Source organism: Neofelis nebulosa, chromosome 11 (assembly GCF_028018385.1).
Source record: "Neofelis nebulosa isolate mNeoNeb1 chromosome 11, mNeoNeb1.pri, whole genome shotgun sequence".
Classification (NCBI taxonomy): Eukaryota; Metazoa; Chordata; class Mammalia; order Carnivora; family Felidae; genus Neofelis; species Neofelis nebulosa.
Window position 1 is genome coordinate 39,325,298 of NC_080792.1, and position 19,848 is coordinate 39,345,145.

Consider the following 19,848-nt stretch of genomic DNA (forward strand, 5'->3'; position numbering starts at 1 on the left):
AGAACCAACAGACATCACCTCAATATAATATTATATTAAGGCCTTTTTAAAGTCTCTTGAACAGTTTTAAATATAAATTAATTTTGTAATAAAAATAATACCCCCAGCCTGATCCCCACTTGGCCCTAGCCAGCACCTCCCATTGTCCCCACACACCATGTCCTGCCCTTCTCTACACCTTTGCTTCTTCTGTGGAGATATTTGTTTGTTCTTCCCTGCCCAACTGCTCTTATCTCCTCTGATCTGATACAGCATAAATAACCAGAAGCCATCCATAGTTTTGTCAAGCTAGTGAACCTGTCTGGAACTCAGTTTCCCCAACTGTAAGATGGGAGCCAGTCATCCTGCTCTGAGTCCCCATTGGACCATTGAGAGGCTTCAAGGGGGACCATAGGAGTCCCTAATGAAGAGAGGTTCCAGGAGGTAGTGTCATTGCTTACCCCTCACCACCACAGTCCTTACTGCACCTTCATTTCCTCTCAACCCCCGCAGCCCTCACCTGTACTAACAGATTTGGTCTTCATTAAACACAGTTTCATTACAATTAAAAAATTATTTATCTCTCCCACCCTCTTCCCAGAGCACTAATCAAGAACTCTGAGAAGGTACACAATGAATGGGACTCAAAGATCCATGGTTATTTCTCCCTCACCTTCCTAAACTGTAAGGTCTCTATCTACTTCAGCTCTAAGCCAAACAAATCATTTAGGTGTGGCCATATATGTTTTTTGTCTTTAAAAAGTCTTCCTTGTGAACATTATTGCTTTGCCCTTAAATAAATTATAACATGTTTATGTTTTATCAGAATCAGATACATTTGACTAATTCTTTATCATATGATCCACCAATTCCACTTCTGGGGATTTATCCAGAAAAAAAACACAAGTATTAATTCAAAAAGATGTCTTCACCATGTTCATTGTAGCATTATTTACAATAGCCAAGACATGAAAACCAACCAAAGTGTTCACTGATGAATGAATAGAATAGGTCAAGAAAATGTAGTGTATGTGCACATATATACATGTACACATGTAATAGAATGTTATTCGTATGTGGAATCAAAAAAAAAAAAAAAACAACCCTGGAACTCATAGAGAACAGGCTGTGGGAATGGGGGTAAACAAAATGGGTGAAGGGGGGGTGTTAAAAAACACAAACTGCTGGTTAAAAATAGGCATGGGGATGTACAACATGGCAATTATTGTTAATAATACTGGATTATATATTTGAAACTTGCTGAGAGTAAATCTTTAAAATCTGGGCACTTGGGTAGCTCAGTCAGTTAAACTTCTGACTTCAGCTCAGGTCATGGTCTCGCAGTTTGTGGGTTTGAGCCCCACATAGCTCTGCGCTGGGGTGCATAGCCTGCATGGGATTCTCTCGCTCTGCCTCTCTCTCTTCCCTTTCTCTACTTGCATGCTGTCTCTCTCAAATAAATAAACTTTAAAAAGCTTAATAAAAATTAATAAAATCACATCATAAAAATAATTTCCAACTATATGTGGTGATCGATGTTAGACTTACGGTGGTTAATACATACAAATACTGACTCGTGTATACCTGAAACTAATTTTATACGTCAGTTGTATCCTATTTTTAAAATTATGTAAATTTACTTCCTTTTTAATGAAGTATGCCTCTTGACCTATAACTGAAATATTTACTGTCTGGCTGTTTGTATTAAAAGTTTTCCAAACCCTTTTTTATTTATTTTTTTTGTTTAAAAAAATTAATGTTTATTTTTGAGAGAGAGAGAGAAAAGGGGAAACACAGAATATGAAGCAGGCTTCAGGCTCTGAGCTGGCAGCGCAGAGCCCTATGTCGGCTTGGGCTTGAACTCACAAACCCTGAGATCATGAACTGAGCTGAAATTGGACACTTAACGGGCTGAGCCACCCAGGCTCCCCTCCAAACCCTTTTTTAAGCATAAATCTGAAAATGTCACTCTATTTAAAACTTGTAAATGGCCAATTATCCAAACAATTCAGAGTTCATAACACGGTAGTGGAGAAGGGAAAAGAGAAGTTTGCATGTAGCCAGGACCAATTTTATGCCCGATTCAGGACTCATCTACTGAGATTATGTTTTTCACAACTTTGGATGATGACTTTTATGCTAATAAAAATATCCCCATATCAGAGGTAACCCTGTTTGAATAAGCTACATTAAATCCACTGTGTTCTATATCTAACTAGTTTTCTTTTAGCAATAATTGGGCATTACAAGTGACATCATTCATTCTCCATTTCTTTAATGTTGGCTATAGAAATATCTGAAACTTCTCATTCATTTATTACACAAATATTTATTGAGCCTTATTTTGTGCTATGTACCATCACAGTCCCTAGCACAGTAGTAAGCCACAAAGGGTGACTGCCTTCATGGGCCTAGCCTCTGGCCCCCAGTATATGTAAAAAACATGGTTATCCAAGTCTTTTAAAAAGAACTCACTCTGCAAAACAAATTAAAAATTTGTCCTATATTGGGGTCTCTATTATTATTGGGGTCTCTATTATTTGAGTATAATTGACATTGAAATAAGCCCACAAAAGTGAATCTAATTTTAAAAAGGACCAAAAATGCATCATAGATAGGGGTATTCAATTGATAGTTTAAAAAATACAGACTTCAATAAAATATTAGCAAACTGCATTCAAAAATTCATTAAAATGATCATTCACCATTATCAAGTGGGATTTATTCTGGGGGAAGCAAGGATGGTGCAATATTTACAAATTCATCAGTGTAATACATCACATTGTATGAAGGCTAAAAATCACGATCCTCTCAAGATGCAGAAAACACATTTGACAAAATTGGACATCTGTTCATGATAACAACTCTCAAAGTGGGTTTACAGGGATCATGACTCAACATAATGGCCATATATGACAACCCCCAACATCATACACAGTGGTGAAAAACAGAGCAATTTTCCTAAGATCAGGAACAAGATAAGGATGTGTGCTCTCATCACTTTTACTCAACATAGTACTAGAAGTTCTAGATTCAGGAATCAGGCAAGAAAAGTTATTCAAATTGGTAAGAAAGAAGTTAAACTATTTGTGGATGACATGATCCTAAACATAGATCCTAAACATAAGGACTCTACCAAAAATCTACTGGAAGTAATAAATTAAGTCAGTGAAATTTCAGGGTACACAATTAATATAAGGAAATAAGTTGTTTTATATACACTGATAATATAGCAGAAAGAGAAATTAAGAAAGCAGTTCCACTTATAATTGCATCAAAAAGAATAAAATACCCAGAAATAAACTTAACTGAGGAGGTAAAAGATTGCACTCGGCAACTATAAAACATCGATTAAATAAATCACAGATATACCATGATCATGGGTTGGAACAATTAATATCGTTAAAATACCCATGCTACCCATAGCCATTTACCCATTTAATGTGATCCTTATAAAAATACCAACAGTATTTTTCACAGAACTAGAACAAATAATACTAACGTTTGTAGGGAACCACAAAAGACTTCAAATACCCAAAGCAATCTTAAGCAAAAAGAACAAAGCCAGGGGTATCACATTCTCAGATTTCAAGTTCTACTACAAAGTTGTAGTAATAGAACCAGTATGCTACTGGCACAAACACAGGCACATAGATCAATGAAAGAGGAGAGAGAGCCCTGAAATAAATCCACCCTTCTACGGTCAATTAGTCCATGACAAAGGAAGCAAGAATTTACAATGGGGAAAAGCAGTCTCTTCAATAAATGGTGCTGGGAAAACTGGACAGCTACATGCAAAAGAAGTAAACTGGACCACTTTTTCATACCATACACAAAAATAAATTCAAAATGGGTTAAAGACCTAAACTTGATACGTGAAACCATAAAACTCCTAGAAGAAAATATAGGCAATAATCTCTTTGACATTGGCCTTAGCAACATTTTTCAATATATGTTTCCTCAGGCAAGGGAAACAAAAGCAAAAATAAACTATTAGGAATACAGGAAAATAAAAGGCTTTTGTGCAGCAAAGGAAACAATCAACAAACCAAAAAGGCAACCTAGTGATTAAGATATATGCAAATGCTATGTCCAATAAGGGATTAATATCCAAAATATGTAAAGAACTTATACAACTCAACACCAACACACGCCAAACAATCCGAATAATTAGTGGGCAGAGGACCTGAATAGACATTTCTCCAAAGACATACAAATGGCCAATAGATACATGAAAAATTGCTCAGTGTCACTAATCTTTAGGAAAATGCAAATCAAACCCATAATGAGATCACAACTGTCAGAATGTCCAGAATAACAAAGACAAAAACAGCAATTGTTAGTAAAGATGAAGAAATCCTTGTGCATTGTTGATGGGAATGTAATTTGATATAGCCACTATGGAAAATGGTATGGAGCTTCCTTAAAAAGTTAAAAATAGAAATGCCATATGTTCCAGTAATTCACCCACTTGGTATTTACCGAAAGAAAATACATCACCAACTTGAAAAAGATATATACCTCTAAGTTTACTGCAGCATTAACAATAGCCAAGATATGGAAGCAACCTAAGTGTCCATCAGTAGAGGAATGGATTAAGAATGGTGAGTGTGTGTGTGTGTGTGTGTGTGTGTGTGTGTGTGTGTAATGGACTAATAACGATAAAAAAAAATGAGATCTTGCCATTTGAGACAACATGGATAGATCTGACCTAGAGGGTATTCTGTTAAGTGAAATAAGAGAAAGTCAAGTACCGTATGATATCACTTATTTGTCAAACCTACAAAAACAAAACAAATAGGGGCACCCGGGTGGCTCAGTCAGTTGAGCGTCCGACTTCAGCTCAGGTCATGATCTCGCAGTTGGCGAGTTCGAGCCCCGTGTCGGGCTCTGTGCTGACAGCCCAGAACCTGGAGCCTGCTTCGGATTCGGTGTCTCCCTCTCTCTCTGCCTCTCCCCCGGTCATGCTCTCTCTCGGTCTCAAAAATAAACATTAAAAAACAAAAACAAATGCAGAAACAGACCCATAAATACAGAGAACTAATGATTGCTAGAAGCATGGGAAATAGAAAAATGGAATAGAGTAGAAGATTCCAGTTATGGAATGAATAAGCTACAGGGAAGAAAGGTACAGCTTACTGAATATAGTCAATGGAATTGTAATAGTTTCTATGGTGATGATGGTACCTACACTTACAGTAAACAGAGCATAACATATAGAGTTGTTGAATCACTATGTTGTACACCTGAAACTAATATAGCATTGTATGTCAAGTATATTTTAATTTAAAAATATCTTTAAAATATTAAATATGAATTTTTTATATATATTTTCATTTAATTAGAATTTATTTGTAACTTAAATATGCCCCCAAACTTAAAAAAATAATTCAAAGATTGGTTTAAGTGGGTCTTAATTTTTTTTTAATATCTTTTTTTAACGTTTATTTATTATTGAGAGACAGAGACAGAGCATGAGCATGGGAGGGGCAGAGAGAGGAGGAGCCACAGAATCCAAAGCAGGCTCCAGGCTCTGAGCTGTCAGCACAGAGCCCGACACAGGATGCGAACTCACAAACTTCGAGATCATGACCTGAGTCGAAGTCAGATGCTTAACGGACTGAGCGACGCAGGCACCCCATGGGTCTTAATTTTTCTAACATTGCATGTTAACCTGAAATGTATCTATCTCTTCCTCAGATTTTCAGAGTGAACATAAAGTAGGTGTGCATCATTTGGTTAAAATGTGGGTGCTTATTTTAAAATGACTTTGTCGAGTTTTCTGATTATTTCCTTTCACACTTGATATTCAAATCATTTTCTCTTGAGGTATCTATTGTGTCATTATTTGTGTTTGTTTCGTTAACAGGTCCCACTCTTCCAGAACCATACTTTTTATTGGCTTTGTGATTTAAGCAAATCTCCAAGAATATTTTCCTGGACTTCATTCAATTCAACATCTTCATAAATTTTGAGCTTTTACTTTACATTGATTGTTGTTTGGGTTAAGCTATAAGCCAGTCAAGTATGACATTGTCTGAATGAGGCAGATAAGAATACTAATGACAAGGAAAGGGCTGGTTGAGTAGATACTAGTTATGTAATTTGATCATTTGTGAATATTTTAATTTTTTTGCTTTCCTACTCAACCTCTTAACTTTGAGGATTTAAATAATAGCAAAAATAATTCCTTCTAGTTTTTATGTATAATACTTAATCCTGATCCTGTAAATGGAAAAGAAACCAAGAGAAGTCAACTTTGTTCCAGAAAAATAACAAAGGTGTGAATGGCTTCTGTATTACTGAGCTATCTAGAATTGGCCTATGTTGGGGCACCTGGGTGGCTCAGTCAGTTAAGCATCCAGCTTCAGCTCAGGTTGTGATCTCACGGTTTAGGAGTTCAAGCCCCACATCAGGCTCTATGCTGACAGTTTGGATCCTGGAGCCTGCTTTGGATTCTGTGTCTCCTTCTCTGCCTCTCCCCCACTCACACCCTGTCTCTCTCGCTCTCAAAACTAAATAAACGTTAAATTTTTTTTTTAAAAAAAGAATTTGCCTATGTTAATAATCATCTGAAAGAAAGTGAAAGCCACGTCTTGGTTTAGTAACCATACTTCTCAGCCAGAAGTAGAGAATTATCTGTAAACAGCAGTGTTAGAATAAAATCACAATATCTTTTACCCCAAGAGGAACTGGAGCCCTAGCCCCCTCCTTTCTCAATTGCAGTTAAAGGCGTCAATCACCAACTTGGCCTGTCAGCAAGAACATCACAAAATATTACACCTTCTAATAAAATGATAATCAACCACATGCCAAATATCTGCATAACTGAGGAAAATCCTTTCTATTTTCTTTTGTAATGATTCTTACCAGGATTCTTAAATATTAAAGGAACAAAACCCCCAGATTTTAAAGTTGGCTCATCTATAGACCTGAACCCATTATGTCATGGGATTTTTTTTTTTTATGTTTATTTTCAAGAGACAGAGAGAGAGAGAGAGAGAGAGAGGGAGAAAGCACACAAGCTGGGTTGAGCAGAGGGAGAGGGAGACACAGAACCAGAAGCAGGTTCCAGGTTCTGAGCTGGCAGCACAGAACCCCATGCGGGGCTCGATCCCACCAGCCATGGGATCATGACCTGAGCCGAAGTTGAACACCCAACCGACTGAGCCACCGAGGCTCCCCCTTTGATTTCTTAAATGTCACGTTAGTTTCTTAATCCACGCAGAACTTTCCGGAAAAAAACTGGTTGCTATGACTAATTTGCTTGAATGCTTGTTCACTAATTCCCGTTTGCAAGGGTGACATCCCTACATCTCTCCTTTTCAGCTTGCTATGTCACACTCATGATTTTGTAAACAGCACGACAAATGGAGGCTAACTCCTGCTAGAAAACCAAGGCTTTGAAAGGCCGTGGCGGAAGTGGAAATACGTCTCTCTCAAATGTCAGAGTTCTTATGTGCAAGTCTTGTCTCTGTCCTAATTAAATTACAAGTAAAGCTGTTTCTGTCTCATGGGACATCTGCCTCCTCGCTGACAGGAGCCCTCTTTTCCCTCCAGGGTAGAGGGTGGAGGAGGTTGGGTCTTGACCTGTCTCCACCAGGCCTCAAGAAGAACTAACAGGATAAAATAACATCCCTCATTTCAGTTCATGAAATGAATACCATTATCTGAAAAGTTATGTTTAGGAGAAATCCGTGAAAATATCCTCAAGGTAGGGCATCACTACAGTTTTGAGCATGCCTTTAGCTATGTTGACAGTGAGACTTATTCAAGGATTTTAAATGTATTGCTCATCGCAAATGCAGTAATTATAGCAATTGCTTAACGAAAGGTAAGAATTATAACAATGAACATTTTGGTATATAATGAAACCTTAATAATCTAAGAATAATGGATGCAAAGCATCTTAAAAATCTTTAACTCAGGGGCCCCTGGGTGGCTCAGTTAAGCATCTGACTCTTGGTTTCGGCTCAGGTCATGATCTTGGGGTTTGTGAGTTCGAGCCCCAGACTGGGCTCCCCACTGACAGCATGGAGCCTGCCTGGGATGCTGTCTTCCTCTCTCTCTGCCCCTCCTTCACTCTCTGTCTCTCAAAATAAATAAACTTAAAAAAATTTTTAACTCTTCTATGTTAAATAAATTGTTTTAAAGTAAAGATTTATAAAAAACAAATAAAAATTTATAAAATGTTGTCAAAAGGCAGACCTATCTGATTTGGTTTAATTATATGTAATAAAAAAAAATCTTTTGACATCTAAATGTTTTATGTAAATATAGAAGCAGCTTTAGCAAGACCTAAAGCAGTATTCCAAGTCTAGTTTCTTTGCAAAATTGTACTGATCATTTACTTGCTGTACACTTCTAAAAGAAACTTTAGTATTGAAAAATACCAGACTGATTTATACTAATACCCATTTCTCAAAAAAATAAAAAAGATTTTGCCTATGTTAATAATCAACCTGATGGAAGAAAAAGCATTCACCTGAAATGAAAAACAAAATATGCAACTCACACCTTTACTGTATCACTTAAAAGTTGAACTCCCCTGTCCAAAATTTCCTTTCTTCTAAATAAAGTGGTTTGTAATCTGGAGTCATTAGCATCACAATCTAGGATAGTTCCATGTCAGAATTGGTGGGACCTAAAATCATTTGTTCACCAATGGCACAAATTCAAAGCATTCGTAATTCCCAACTTTTGACACAACTGCAGAGAAACTTCTACTACGTGTGTAAGATAGACTTAAAATCGATTTTTCCAAAAAGCACATGTTGGGAGGTCTTCACCGTGTTTCCACAATGAGAGGTGATTGCCCGGACAAGGAGTCATACTCAGCCACTCATTTCACATCAGGTTGCTTTTTGTTATTTCTGTGAACGGATGTATTTGATTAAAGGTATCAGTGGCTTCTCACAAAAGAGTAAGTGAATCAAGTCAACAGTTTAGTGCTCGTGTTCAAAGTACCGGAACAGAAATTGTTCCTGTTAATTTTGTGATTATTTTTTCTAGGACCCACCGATCTCAGCATGAAGAGGCAGTTGGCGACTAGCTCAGGATCCTCCAGCAGTTCAAGCTCCAGACCCCAGCTGAGTCCAACCGAAATCAATGCTGTGAGACAGCTCGTTGCAGGATATCGAGAATCAGCTGCATTTTTATTGCGTTCTGCAGATGAACTGGAAAATCTTATTTTACAACAGAACTGAGTCAAATGACGATCCTATTCACTGAGGTCTAAATTTGCAGTTTCCACTAATGACATTTTGATTTCCCAGCAGAGATGCTTCTGGTCTTACTGCACAGTCTTAAGAGAAATACTTCCATTATGCCACATTGTCCTTGATCCATAAAGTGATGTATTAAGGTGCTTCAAAGGAAGTCTGACCTCTGAAGTACTTGAGATACAGTAATGTGTCCAGCTCACTGCTTTTTGTTTTAGTTTGTCAGCATAAATATCAGGGGCAAATAAAGGCTGTATATTCCTAATTCAAGGATAAAACAGAAGAAACGTGTGGTATTAATAGTTCAAGATTCAACTGAAATATTAGTGGAAACTGCTACTGACTTACTGAACTGAAAGTTGCAGTATCTGGCAAAAAAAACAAAAAACAAAAGCCAAATTTCTTGTTGCTACAGGATATAACAACAATGAGACGGATCTTGTATTTTAAAAAAATATATATGTAGTTTTTATAAAAAGAAAACTTGTTTTTCATTCAAAATGGTCATTTTTACTTTGGTAACTTTTTCATAGGTCCTAAAAAAAACTGTTTTGAAAAACTACTGTAAGTACCTTTTCCACATCCCTTTGCCTTCTCCTCTTTCCAAATTCTTTCTACAAAAATAACGATGCTGGAAAACAAATCCTTGCTACGTTCTTTAAATCGTCACATCAGGAAGTACTTCCAAGAGAAGCCTGCGTTTCTGCACCCGTGCTCATCAACCCACTCAACATTGCAGTTGCGCCATAGCGGTTTTCATCACAGAATTTTTTAATATTAAAAAAGACATATCATTGAAACAAAAAAATATCACACCTTGGTTCCTTACAGCTGCTTGCCCGGGATTGACGCTGCTGTCTTATAGGCATGCCTCCAGCAGCAATGGGATGTAGGTGGCTGAATGTTAAGAGGTTGCAAGTGACAATCTGAAAATGTGCACTCATGTGGTTTTTCTTTCTCGGTTTCAGAAATCGTTTCCAAAAAAAGACCGTTCCCCTCTCCTGATAGGATTTGTATAATTTACAATTCTAGGTGAAAATGATGTAAAGAACTCTCAGTGGATGCAGCTGCAACTTTAAATGAACTGCCCCGTCCTATCCACCCCCCCCCCCCACTTTGTCCTTCTTTCTTATTTTATAGTGTTGGATACACATGAATGGTGTTTTCTTTGTGCACTGAGGCGAGCTTATTTTTAAAATATTTAGGGAGGAGTACATCTGTTTATGCTTCTTGTACGATTCTTTTTCTGTTGTTTAGCTTTGGTTGGATTACAGATTCTCTGTGCATTCCTGGATTTGCCTTATTTCATGTAGAACTTATGTCATTCCATTTTTGGTAATGAGTTTAAGGCATCAGTGATATTTCTTATCTACTTGTTACATATAGTTTTTCAAGTAATGACTGTGATTGTGACCAAGTAATGTGCACTTTTTCTTGTAACTGTGGACATTGCTATGCTTTTTTCTTCTAGTGTTTCTAGAATTACTGTTCCTTACAGTTACGTAAGCAAAACAAACAAAAAAAACAAACAAAAAAAAAGAACTTTTGTGATACTGTTGGTGAATATAATGTGAAAATCTTATTGAAATATGAGTATTTTGGAAATACATAGATGCACAAACATCTTTTAAGGTGTGGATTTAGAGTTTGCTTATTTAAATGAAAATTCAAAAATCGAGGGCTGGTATAATTTTCTCTGTTTTGTTTGGTTTAATAAACAGATTTCTGTGTTAAAAACAATGATTGTGAAAAATTATAAACTTTCGAATGATACAATACTTAGCTTTTAGCAGTTTGCCTCTAAAATATGCAGTGCTACTTTGTATCTAACATTCAGCACAAAAAGGACAGTTTAGCCTTTTAAGATTATCCCCAAACCCCCTTGAGTCTCAACATAGTCTAATAAAGAATTTATTCTAAGACAGGGTAAAGCAAATTAGCAAACCAAGAATATTTCACTTGATCATTTAAAACTGGGGCGCCTGGGTGGCGCAGTCGGTTAAGCGTCCGACTTCAGCCAGGTCACGATCTCGCGGTCCGTGAGTTCGAGCCCCGCGTCAGGCTCTGGGCTGATGGCTCGGAGCCTGGAGCCTGTTTCCGATTCTGTGTCTCCCTCTCTCTCTGCCCCTCCCCCGTTCATGCTCTGTCTCTCTCTGTCCCAAAAATAAAAATAAAAAACGTTGAAAAAAAAAATTTTAAACTAAAATTTTTTTTTTATTATTATTGGGGTGCCTGGTGGCTCGGTTGGTGAAGCGTCTGACTCTTGATTTTGGCTCAGGTCATGATCTCACAGTCACTGGGATCAAGCCCTGTGTTGGGCTCTGTGCTGTCAGCACAGAGCCTGCTTGGGATTTTCTCTCTTCCCTTCCCCTCCTCCCTCTCTCTCAAAATAAGGTCTTTTTTTTTTTAAAGACAATGTTTATTTTTGTGAGGGTGAAAGAGTGCAAGTGGGGGAGGAGCAGAGAGAGAGGGAGAGAAAGAATCTTAAGCAGGCCCCCCTGGAGCCCAGGAAACTAGGACCTGAACTGAAATCAAGAGTCAGACGCTTAACCACCCGAGCCACCTAGGCCCCCCCAAGTAGTTATTTTTTATTGCTCATGAGTGAGCCATCTGGCTCTTTTAGTCACCCCTGATTTAACAACTTAGGAGAAACATTTGCCTGCTTGAGGTGCCTGTTTCCTGCTTTGGCTTTCCTTGCAATGGTCTTTGAAGATTTTGACAGGGTTGCTGTTTCACAAAGTAACAGGTTTGAGCTCTGCATCCACATAAAAAATCCTTGATGGTGATTAATGAAGCAAACGCAGTAGAGGAGGTAAGTTTCAACACGGTTCTCTTGTCTTCCTTACATTTCCACCTTCAATTTTAAGTCCCAGGCCTGCCCACCAAGAACTAGAGTCCCCCAAAGTTTCTGCTTTTTGAACATTTACCTAAAGCACGAGGGTCCTGGGACTCGCATTATTTCTCTGGGAGAGGTCAGAGGCCAAAATCAAGCACTGTTTTTCCTTTGCCTTTAAGACTCGTACCTAAAAACACCCTGATCCTCTTTTAAACTCTGTCACAGCAGAATAAAGAGATCACATCCCCCTTTAGAAAGCATTTTGGAGAAACTAGGTTCATACTCTCCTTCCACTGAGCTGATAGAAAACTATCATCAGAAACACAGGTCAAACACAAGTTTCGGCCACTTCTATCAGTTAACTTCCCTGACAACAGCAGTCCCTTGTTACATGTGTTACTTTTTCACACTTCCTAAGAAAACAGGCCTTGAAATGACCAGAGAACACCAACACAAGCAGTTACTGAATTTTCTTAAGTTGTGCAGTTCAAGCAACAATACTCAGTAAGAAAGGGCATTCACATATGATAGCCACCGCTTCACTCATCCTTTATACAGAGAGAGGCATTTTGTTTCCTCTCCCTCTCACATCTGTAACTGTAGATGATGAGGACAGTCACAGTCCCTTTTACAAAGAACGCTCGAGAAGTTGAAGTGACTCACCGGGAGCACAGACACAAGTGAAGGCTGCAGCTGTCATTGGAAGCCAGGCATAGCTGATGCCGGAGGTCCGTGCCTGGTCACTGCCGTCTGCTGAGTCTGCTGCCTCCCAGGTACCGAATAATTGTATTCCACCCTGTGACTTGGAACCAGGTCTTTGTATTCAAGTTTAGCAGTTTTGTGTGGTAGATAAGTAATAGTTACTGAAAATGCTCTTGACATCAAATAAAGCATTTGACTTAACGCCAGGAGTTTTATCCTGCTTAGAGAGGTTTAATTTCCTTTAAGTTACGTTCTCTGCAAATATAAAAAGCAGCAATAAAACCCAGCACTAATGAAAATCAAATACACGAAGAAGGAGAGACCGTGGCTTTTTAACAGTGATGGTATCAGCAGTAAATCTGGTCAAGAAACATGAAAGTCATTATCCGTCTAAACCCATAAAGGTTAAGTTCTTTCACCTGAGATTTTAGTCTTAGTGTCTACATAGTTGGTTATCCTGCTATTGTAATTAATCTTTGCACCATTATTACAGATATCAGAGATTAATCTTTGCCAAAAAATATTTTCTAATTTCATATTGCTCTGGTTTCAAACTTCATTAAAAAAAAATCCAAAAATAAAGCAGGGAGACACATTGAAAATATGTTAATATGTTTGAGATGCAGAGATTTGGCAAAGTAAGGATCGAGCACACGCTAACCTCCAAGAGCTTACTGTATTAATTGGAGCTCATATCCACTCTTAAAGATTTTGAAGGGAGATAAAACGCTGTGAGTAACCGATCTCCAGTGTTAATTAAAGTCAATGATATTCAACATTTAATTTTGTTTTTTGTTTGCAAAAGAAAGTTGGGAAATAAGACAGAAGAAAAATAGTCCATAGAAAACCATTACCTAAACAAGTATATAAGTATTTTCGTGCAACTTTACTGTCATATAGTGTTACCTCAGCTGCTTTTCTAACCTAACATGCCATGATTATTTCCCACATTACATGTTCTTTTTTCTTTTTAATGTTATTTTTGAGAGAGAAAGAGACAGAGCATGAGCCGGGGAGGGGCAGAGAGAGAGACGCAGAATCCAAAGCAGGCTCCAGGCTCTGAGCTGTGAGCACAGAGCCTGACACAGGGCTCAAACTCACGAAGCTGTGAGATCATGACCTGAGGCAAAGTCAGACGCTTAACCGACTGAGCTACCCAGGTGTCCTACATGTCCTTCGTAAGCATTATGTTTTAATGACTGTGTACTATCACATCGTCTGACTGTACCTGTATTAGTGTTCTATTGGTGCTGTAACAAATTACCACAGACAACAGAAATTTATGACAAATATATTTTAGTCCATGAGACTTCCAACCTAAGTTTAAGTAAAAGTGTTCCTCTCTAGAGGCTCTTGAGGAGAATGTTGCCTTGTCTGCTCTGCTTCTAAGGGCCCTCGTTGACTGGTGGCCCCTTCTTCCATCTTTAAATCGAACTCTGACTTCTTTTACCCTCCCCTTCCACATATAAGGACTTTTGTGAGTACCTTGGGACCACGTGGGTCAAACAGGATAATCTCTTTATATTAAAGTCAGGTAATTAGAAACCTTAAAATCTTCTTCAAACTTAATTCCTTCATTTGACATACAAGCAAACATTGACAGGTTCTGGTGATTAGAACGTAAACCTCTTGGGGGGCATTATTCTGACTACAGTACCTTAATTTCTTTTAAAAAATACTTCTCTGTGCCCAGATACTAGAGACGCATTTTCCAGTCATCTGTGTAGTAAAGATCCTAAGTGAGCAGCACAAACGTTTTTCAAATACTGGTCAGCGGCTGTACCACACTTTTTTCCCCCTGTATAAAGGATATACTCTTTTGGAAATTTTAATGGAATTTTCCTCAAATGTGTCATATTCAAACTAAATATAATGAACAAATAAATATGGTAAAAGTACCACTAAATTTTCCAAGGGAAATAAAAACAAAAATACCTCTGAACCCTTTCTTCACTTTGATTTCTTAGAAGGTGGTCCACCTAAGAAATTCCCTGATAGATGTGGAGAAGCTTCCAATTCATTAGGCCAGAAAGGGTACAGGAGAATCTAAGCTTCACTGAATTCAACTGCATTTATAAAACTTCTAGTGCTAATTCCTAGTGGCGTTTTATTTACTCTGAACAAATGATATATTTAACACTAAATGTTATCAGGTGCAGTTCTTTTTAAAAAGGAGAGTTTCGGGGCGCCTGGGTGGCTCAGTTGGTTGAGCATCCGACTTCAGCTCGGGTCATGATCTCGCTGTCCGTGAGTTCGAGCCCCGCGTCGGGCTCTGTGCTGACAGAGCCTGGAGCCTGCTTCGGATTCTGTGTCTCCCTCTCTCTCTGACCCTCCCCCATTCAAGCTGTGTCTCTCTCTGTCTCAAAAATAAACATTAAAATTTTTTTTTAAATAAAAAATAAAAAGGAGAGTTTGGCAATAACAAATATATTGCATTTAAGATGATCAGCTGAGTTTAAAAATTAAACCTCTTTGTTTCCTTGCTGGGACAACTATTTTTATCTACATGTTAAAATTTTTCTTTACTTTTCTTTACTGTTTTTCCCTTGAAAGGCTAGCCACCGAATGAAAGAAGATCAAGATAATTCAAGACCATTTTTAATGCTATGAGAGAAAAAAATGCAATAAAAGCATAGACCACAGAGACCAAATGCTATTACTAACTGTGTGGGATTGGCACCATTCCTTTTTTTTTTTTCCTTGAAAGTTCTGATTTCTCATATCGTTTACTGGACAACGAATTAGATCAGTCTGCCTGCGAGAAAAGTTTTCTACTTGTTGAAGGTGCTCCATGATGGTGACCCAAGTGACCAAATCCCAGCATAGATTATTTATTCGTAAACCCTTCACGGATGGAACGATTCCGAGGTCTGCTCTTCTTGGAGTAGTAAGCCTCTTAGCTCGTTTTAATTTTTCATGTTAATGAATATATATTCTTTGACATGTGCTAGACATTGTGCTGTCATACAGAACTATTCCTGCTTCAAGAGGTCCCAGCTAGTGGAGAAGAGGGACAGATAATTACAATTCAAAAGGATAAAGATTAACAGTGCAACATGTCACGATAGAAACATGCCAGACAGATCAGAGGAGAACACAGACCCTGCCTTGGCAGTAGAGGGGTGGGCTGGAGCTAGCTGGTCACCACAACTGGAGCTGTGGGCAATACCTGGCAAAATCGTCGGTTGTGCTTAGGGAAGAAAGAGGAAGAAAGATGCATCAGCGAAGGCCATTTCAACTATGGGGGCAAGACAAGGAGAGCATAGAGGAGATGCGAAATAACACGATGTGCACAGTAACTCAAGCAGCTTAATGTTGCTGATCGGTAGGGTTCAAGAATGGAGAGAGATTCCTGCCAAGGAATAAAGGAGGCCTAGCATGCAGAGCCAAAGAGGCCTCGCCTGCCACGCCAAAGAGCTGGGCTGGGAGCTGCAAAGGATGAAGAAGCAATGTCCTATTAGTGAGATGGTTAAATGGCATATGCTGCCTCCACTTTTGACTCTGAAATTCTGGGGCAGGAAATGAACTAATGCTGGATCATAGGACCTCCCTTCCCGAGAGAGTTAAGTAAAACTCTTACTGGTAAGGGAAAAAAAAAAAAAAAAAAAAAGTATTACATGAGCAGCATGCCGACAAGGAAGGACGGGCTTTGTCCCATAACCGTTGAGAAGTAAGAACCAGGAAAATTCAGGAAGGGTCACAGATTAATGTGACTTCTTCCTCAGAAGGCAAATCCAAGAAAAGACAGGTAAGTAGAAGGAAATTGTGAGAAAACTCCACTATGAACTCCTTAATTTGGAAAAAGGGAGAATGAGGGGAAGGTGGACCACCTGGGGAAGTAAGGACACAATGCTTCAAGAATGCAAGTCCCTCCCTGTCCCCACGGGTCTCCCCAAAATAGAAGCACTGGCAAAACTTGCTATTTTGTGCATCCTCTGGTGGAAAAAGAAAGTCTGAAGAGTAAAGGAAGGAAAATGGTGATACCCAGGGCAAATCTCCTATAAAAAATGAATTAAGATTTCAGCCAACACCCCATCTTCCTGTCCTGTCTTCGTTCTCCTTTCCTTTACCTCCTCCCCACCCCTGACAACACGGTAGCCAAAACTTACGAGCTCAATTTTTCTTGCTTGATTTTCTCTGAGAGGGAAGGGGGGGCGGGGGAGGACATTAAGAGAAATGAATGATTGGGTTTCATTGCCCCGGTCAAAAGCAAAGTTTCAAAGGACCCACCTTGAAATTGAGCAATTTAGAAGTCTTCAGATTAATTTCCCAGTCCTAAATCCTGGTAAGATGAAGTCCTACCCAAGTGGAGTTATAAACCAAGGACACTGCAGAATAAAATTGTCATAGACTGCTGTTATCATCTCAGTGACTAGCAACACCTCCTAGGACGGATAGTAAAACAATGAGCATATCCCATGAAAATGAGTAAGATGTAAAGAAACAGCATGACCCCCAGATATCCAACCGATAGCAATGAGTGGAAGGCAGGCAGGCAGACAAGAAAGAGTTCATAAATGTGAAAAACAAAATACATTTGAAATAAAATAACCTCTGAATACGTAATTTTTTCTGCAATAAATACTTGGCTTGCAATAAACTGAGACCAGGGAAACTTTTTTTTTTTTTTATCTCATTTGACAACCTGAAATTCTAACAATGTCACCCATGACAAACCTTTCACTTTAAGAATCATTCTTCCATACTTCCTAAGTACAGAAATGTCTTTTACTGCACACGTTTTCTATCCACTATAGAAACAGATAGGGAGGATGCCTTCTACACCACACCAGACCAAGGCATACGTGTGGCGCCTCTGGAAACTGGATAAAGATCATCAGAGTTGCTGTAGGGAGCATGGCATGGGAGAGGGTCTTATTTGGCATAGATCTTGCAACCTTATAACATGGTGTGCCTGGTGGGATTTCATTTTATTTTGTTTTCTACCGGTGCTATGAACATTACTAATGAGTTGTGTTTCCGTTGGGAGATGTGACAGTGTCACATTCCACGTGTCACTTGTGTTCTACACCTCCCATGCAGAGAGCAGAGTAGTGGGACTTCAGACCAAGCGGCAATGGGAGAAAGTGCCTCTCTCACTCCTAAATCAATTATTCACCTTCTCTTCATTATTATGCAGCTCAGCCGCAGATACTGCCAACGCCAAAGGTCAAATTCAATTTTCTACATAAGATCTTTCAATTAAATAGGAAGTCATACTCCAGACTGGTGCCTTCAATGTCATGTTTGGATAGGATTTCTCTCTCATAGGATACGCCCCATCCAGGACTTAACCGGTATATCCTTTCCAAAGCCACTTGCAGTCTGGGAATCTTCCCTCTTATTCTACATTTATGGGCAGACTGGGATGGGTTTGACTTTGCTGAGCTATCCGAGCTCAGATTCTCAGCAGCCCACTCTCACCGGCTCTTGGGTCCTGGGTGAGCGATTGCAGAAGGCTTAGCCAAGTGACCCCATGTCCAATCAGGGTATGGCTTAAGCCCGGAGCGTGAGGAGGAACAGCTGGAAATGGAAAAGACCTTAGTGAACTGTGGATCTGTCCATGTATAACTGGGCACCTTGCTCCATGGCCAAGGTTTCAGGCCAGCAATGTGTTCTCCTCATTAAACACTGCAGTTGGTGTTGTGACAGAAAAGGCCCGCTCTACTGACACTTGAAACGAGTCCCAAATATACAGTTGTGGATGCTCAGGAAAGGAGAGCCCAGCTCGGCTTGGCAAACCAACAGCACCCATCTCACCACCTCATCAAGTCCCTCTCAGGACCTCACTGAATCATAGGCAGAATATCATAACTTGTGAACGGATTCTGATTATACACGTAATAGCACATTGTGTTTGTGTTTAAAGATAAAACTTTAATGGGCAATTTTGAGAGCTTTTAGAAAGTACCCCCCTAGACGTGGATTTATTCAATCCATATTATAGGGAAGACAAGATTTTATCATCCTTTTCTGAAACTGAAGCTCAGCATTTTGAGACTTCTAATTATTACAGCCACGAAGAGAAATCAGGTCTTCTAATTCTGAATCCCGTGTTTTCCTTGGCCCCTACCCCATTATTTCACAGTGCACTTCGAAGAGTTGTTTCTCCCGTGTGCCACAAACATGCATTATCTGGGTTTTCCGGCTCATTTCCGATACCCATTCTCTGACATGGTCATAACCTCAGAGACATTCAGACCAGAATATCTTTTGATTTTCTCTCCTCCTTTGCCTGTAGGTTTGTCTTTTTCTTAATAAAAATTCATTAGGAGAGTCATCCAAGCAGAATATATGAAATACAGAGCCCCGTGCTATTCTGGCGTCGGAGGCGGGGGGTTTCTATAGAAAAGAGGTACATGTTTATGTGGAGTCTGCAAGCCAGCAGTGAGGGTTTTAGCACCAGGCCCTTTGCTGACAGCCACTGGGCTGGATCTGTCTGTCCATGTGTAAAGTGAGAATAAGCCTCTTCACAATATAAACACGGCAGTGAATATGAAGGGAACAGGTTCTGAGGCACACACTAAATAAAATTTAGAACCTTAGAGTGCCACTCCTTACATTTCCACTTGAAGCCCTCGGCAGTGTTACCTGTAGAAACTAAGACCGACTCCTGCCACACCAGTATAACCAAACGAGAACCAACAACATTAGGAACCTGTCCCCGTACTTGGCAAGACACGTGCTTCTCTGTGCCCCTTTCCACTCCTAGGCAGCCCAGTGATGGTCCTGAACATTCCAGAGGTCGCTTACACCAGGTCTCTGTTGGGTCTCCATGTACACTAAAAGCACCATGAGTCAGAAAAATAAGGCACGCTTGAGCCAAACCTAATGTTCCGTTGGTTTGCTCCATTTTAGACACAGATATTTAGCAATTGGACATTTGAGAAAACAGCATCACGGGGCGCGTGGGTGGCTCAGTTTGTGAAGCGTCCGACTTCGGCTCAGGTCATGATCTCACATTCCGGGAGTTCGAGTGCTGACAGCCCGAAGCCTGGACCTGCTTCAGATTCTGTGTCTCTCTCTCTCTCTGACCCTCCCCCTGTTCATGCTTTGTTTCTGTCTCAAAAATAAATAAACGTTAAAAAAATTAAAAAAAAAAAAAAAAAA

General features: G+C 39.3%; 1 protein-coding gene across 10 annotated transcripts in view; it reads left to right on the top strand.

The window, feature by feature from the left end:
• NOL4 (nucleolar protein 4) overlaps positions 1 to 10,936 on the top strand; it is a 417,551-nt gene extending 406,615 nt beyond the window's left edge. For 9 of the 10 annotated variants that reach the window (XM_058692399.1, XM_058692391.1, XM_058692392.1 and 6 more), the window contains one exon: positions 8,992 to 10,936. In XM_058692399.1, the coding sequence (XP_058548382.1) occupies positions 8,992 to 9,185 (194 nt within the window). In that variant the 3' untranslated portion in view covers positions 9,186 to 10,936. The remainder of the gene's footprint in view (positions 1 to 8,991) is intronic. The other variant, XR_009250991.1, reaches the window with a different exon arrangement.
• The last annotated feature ends 8,912 nt before the right edge of the window (positions 10,937 to 19,848 follow it).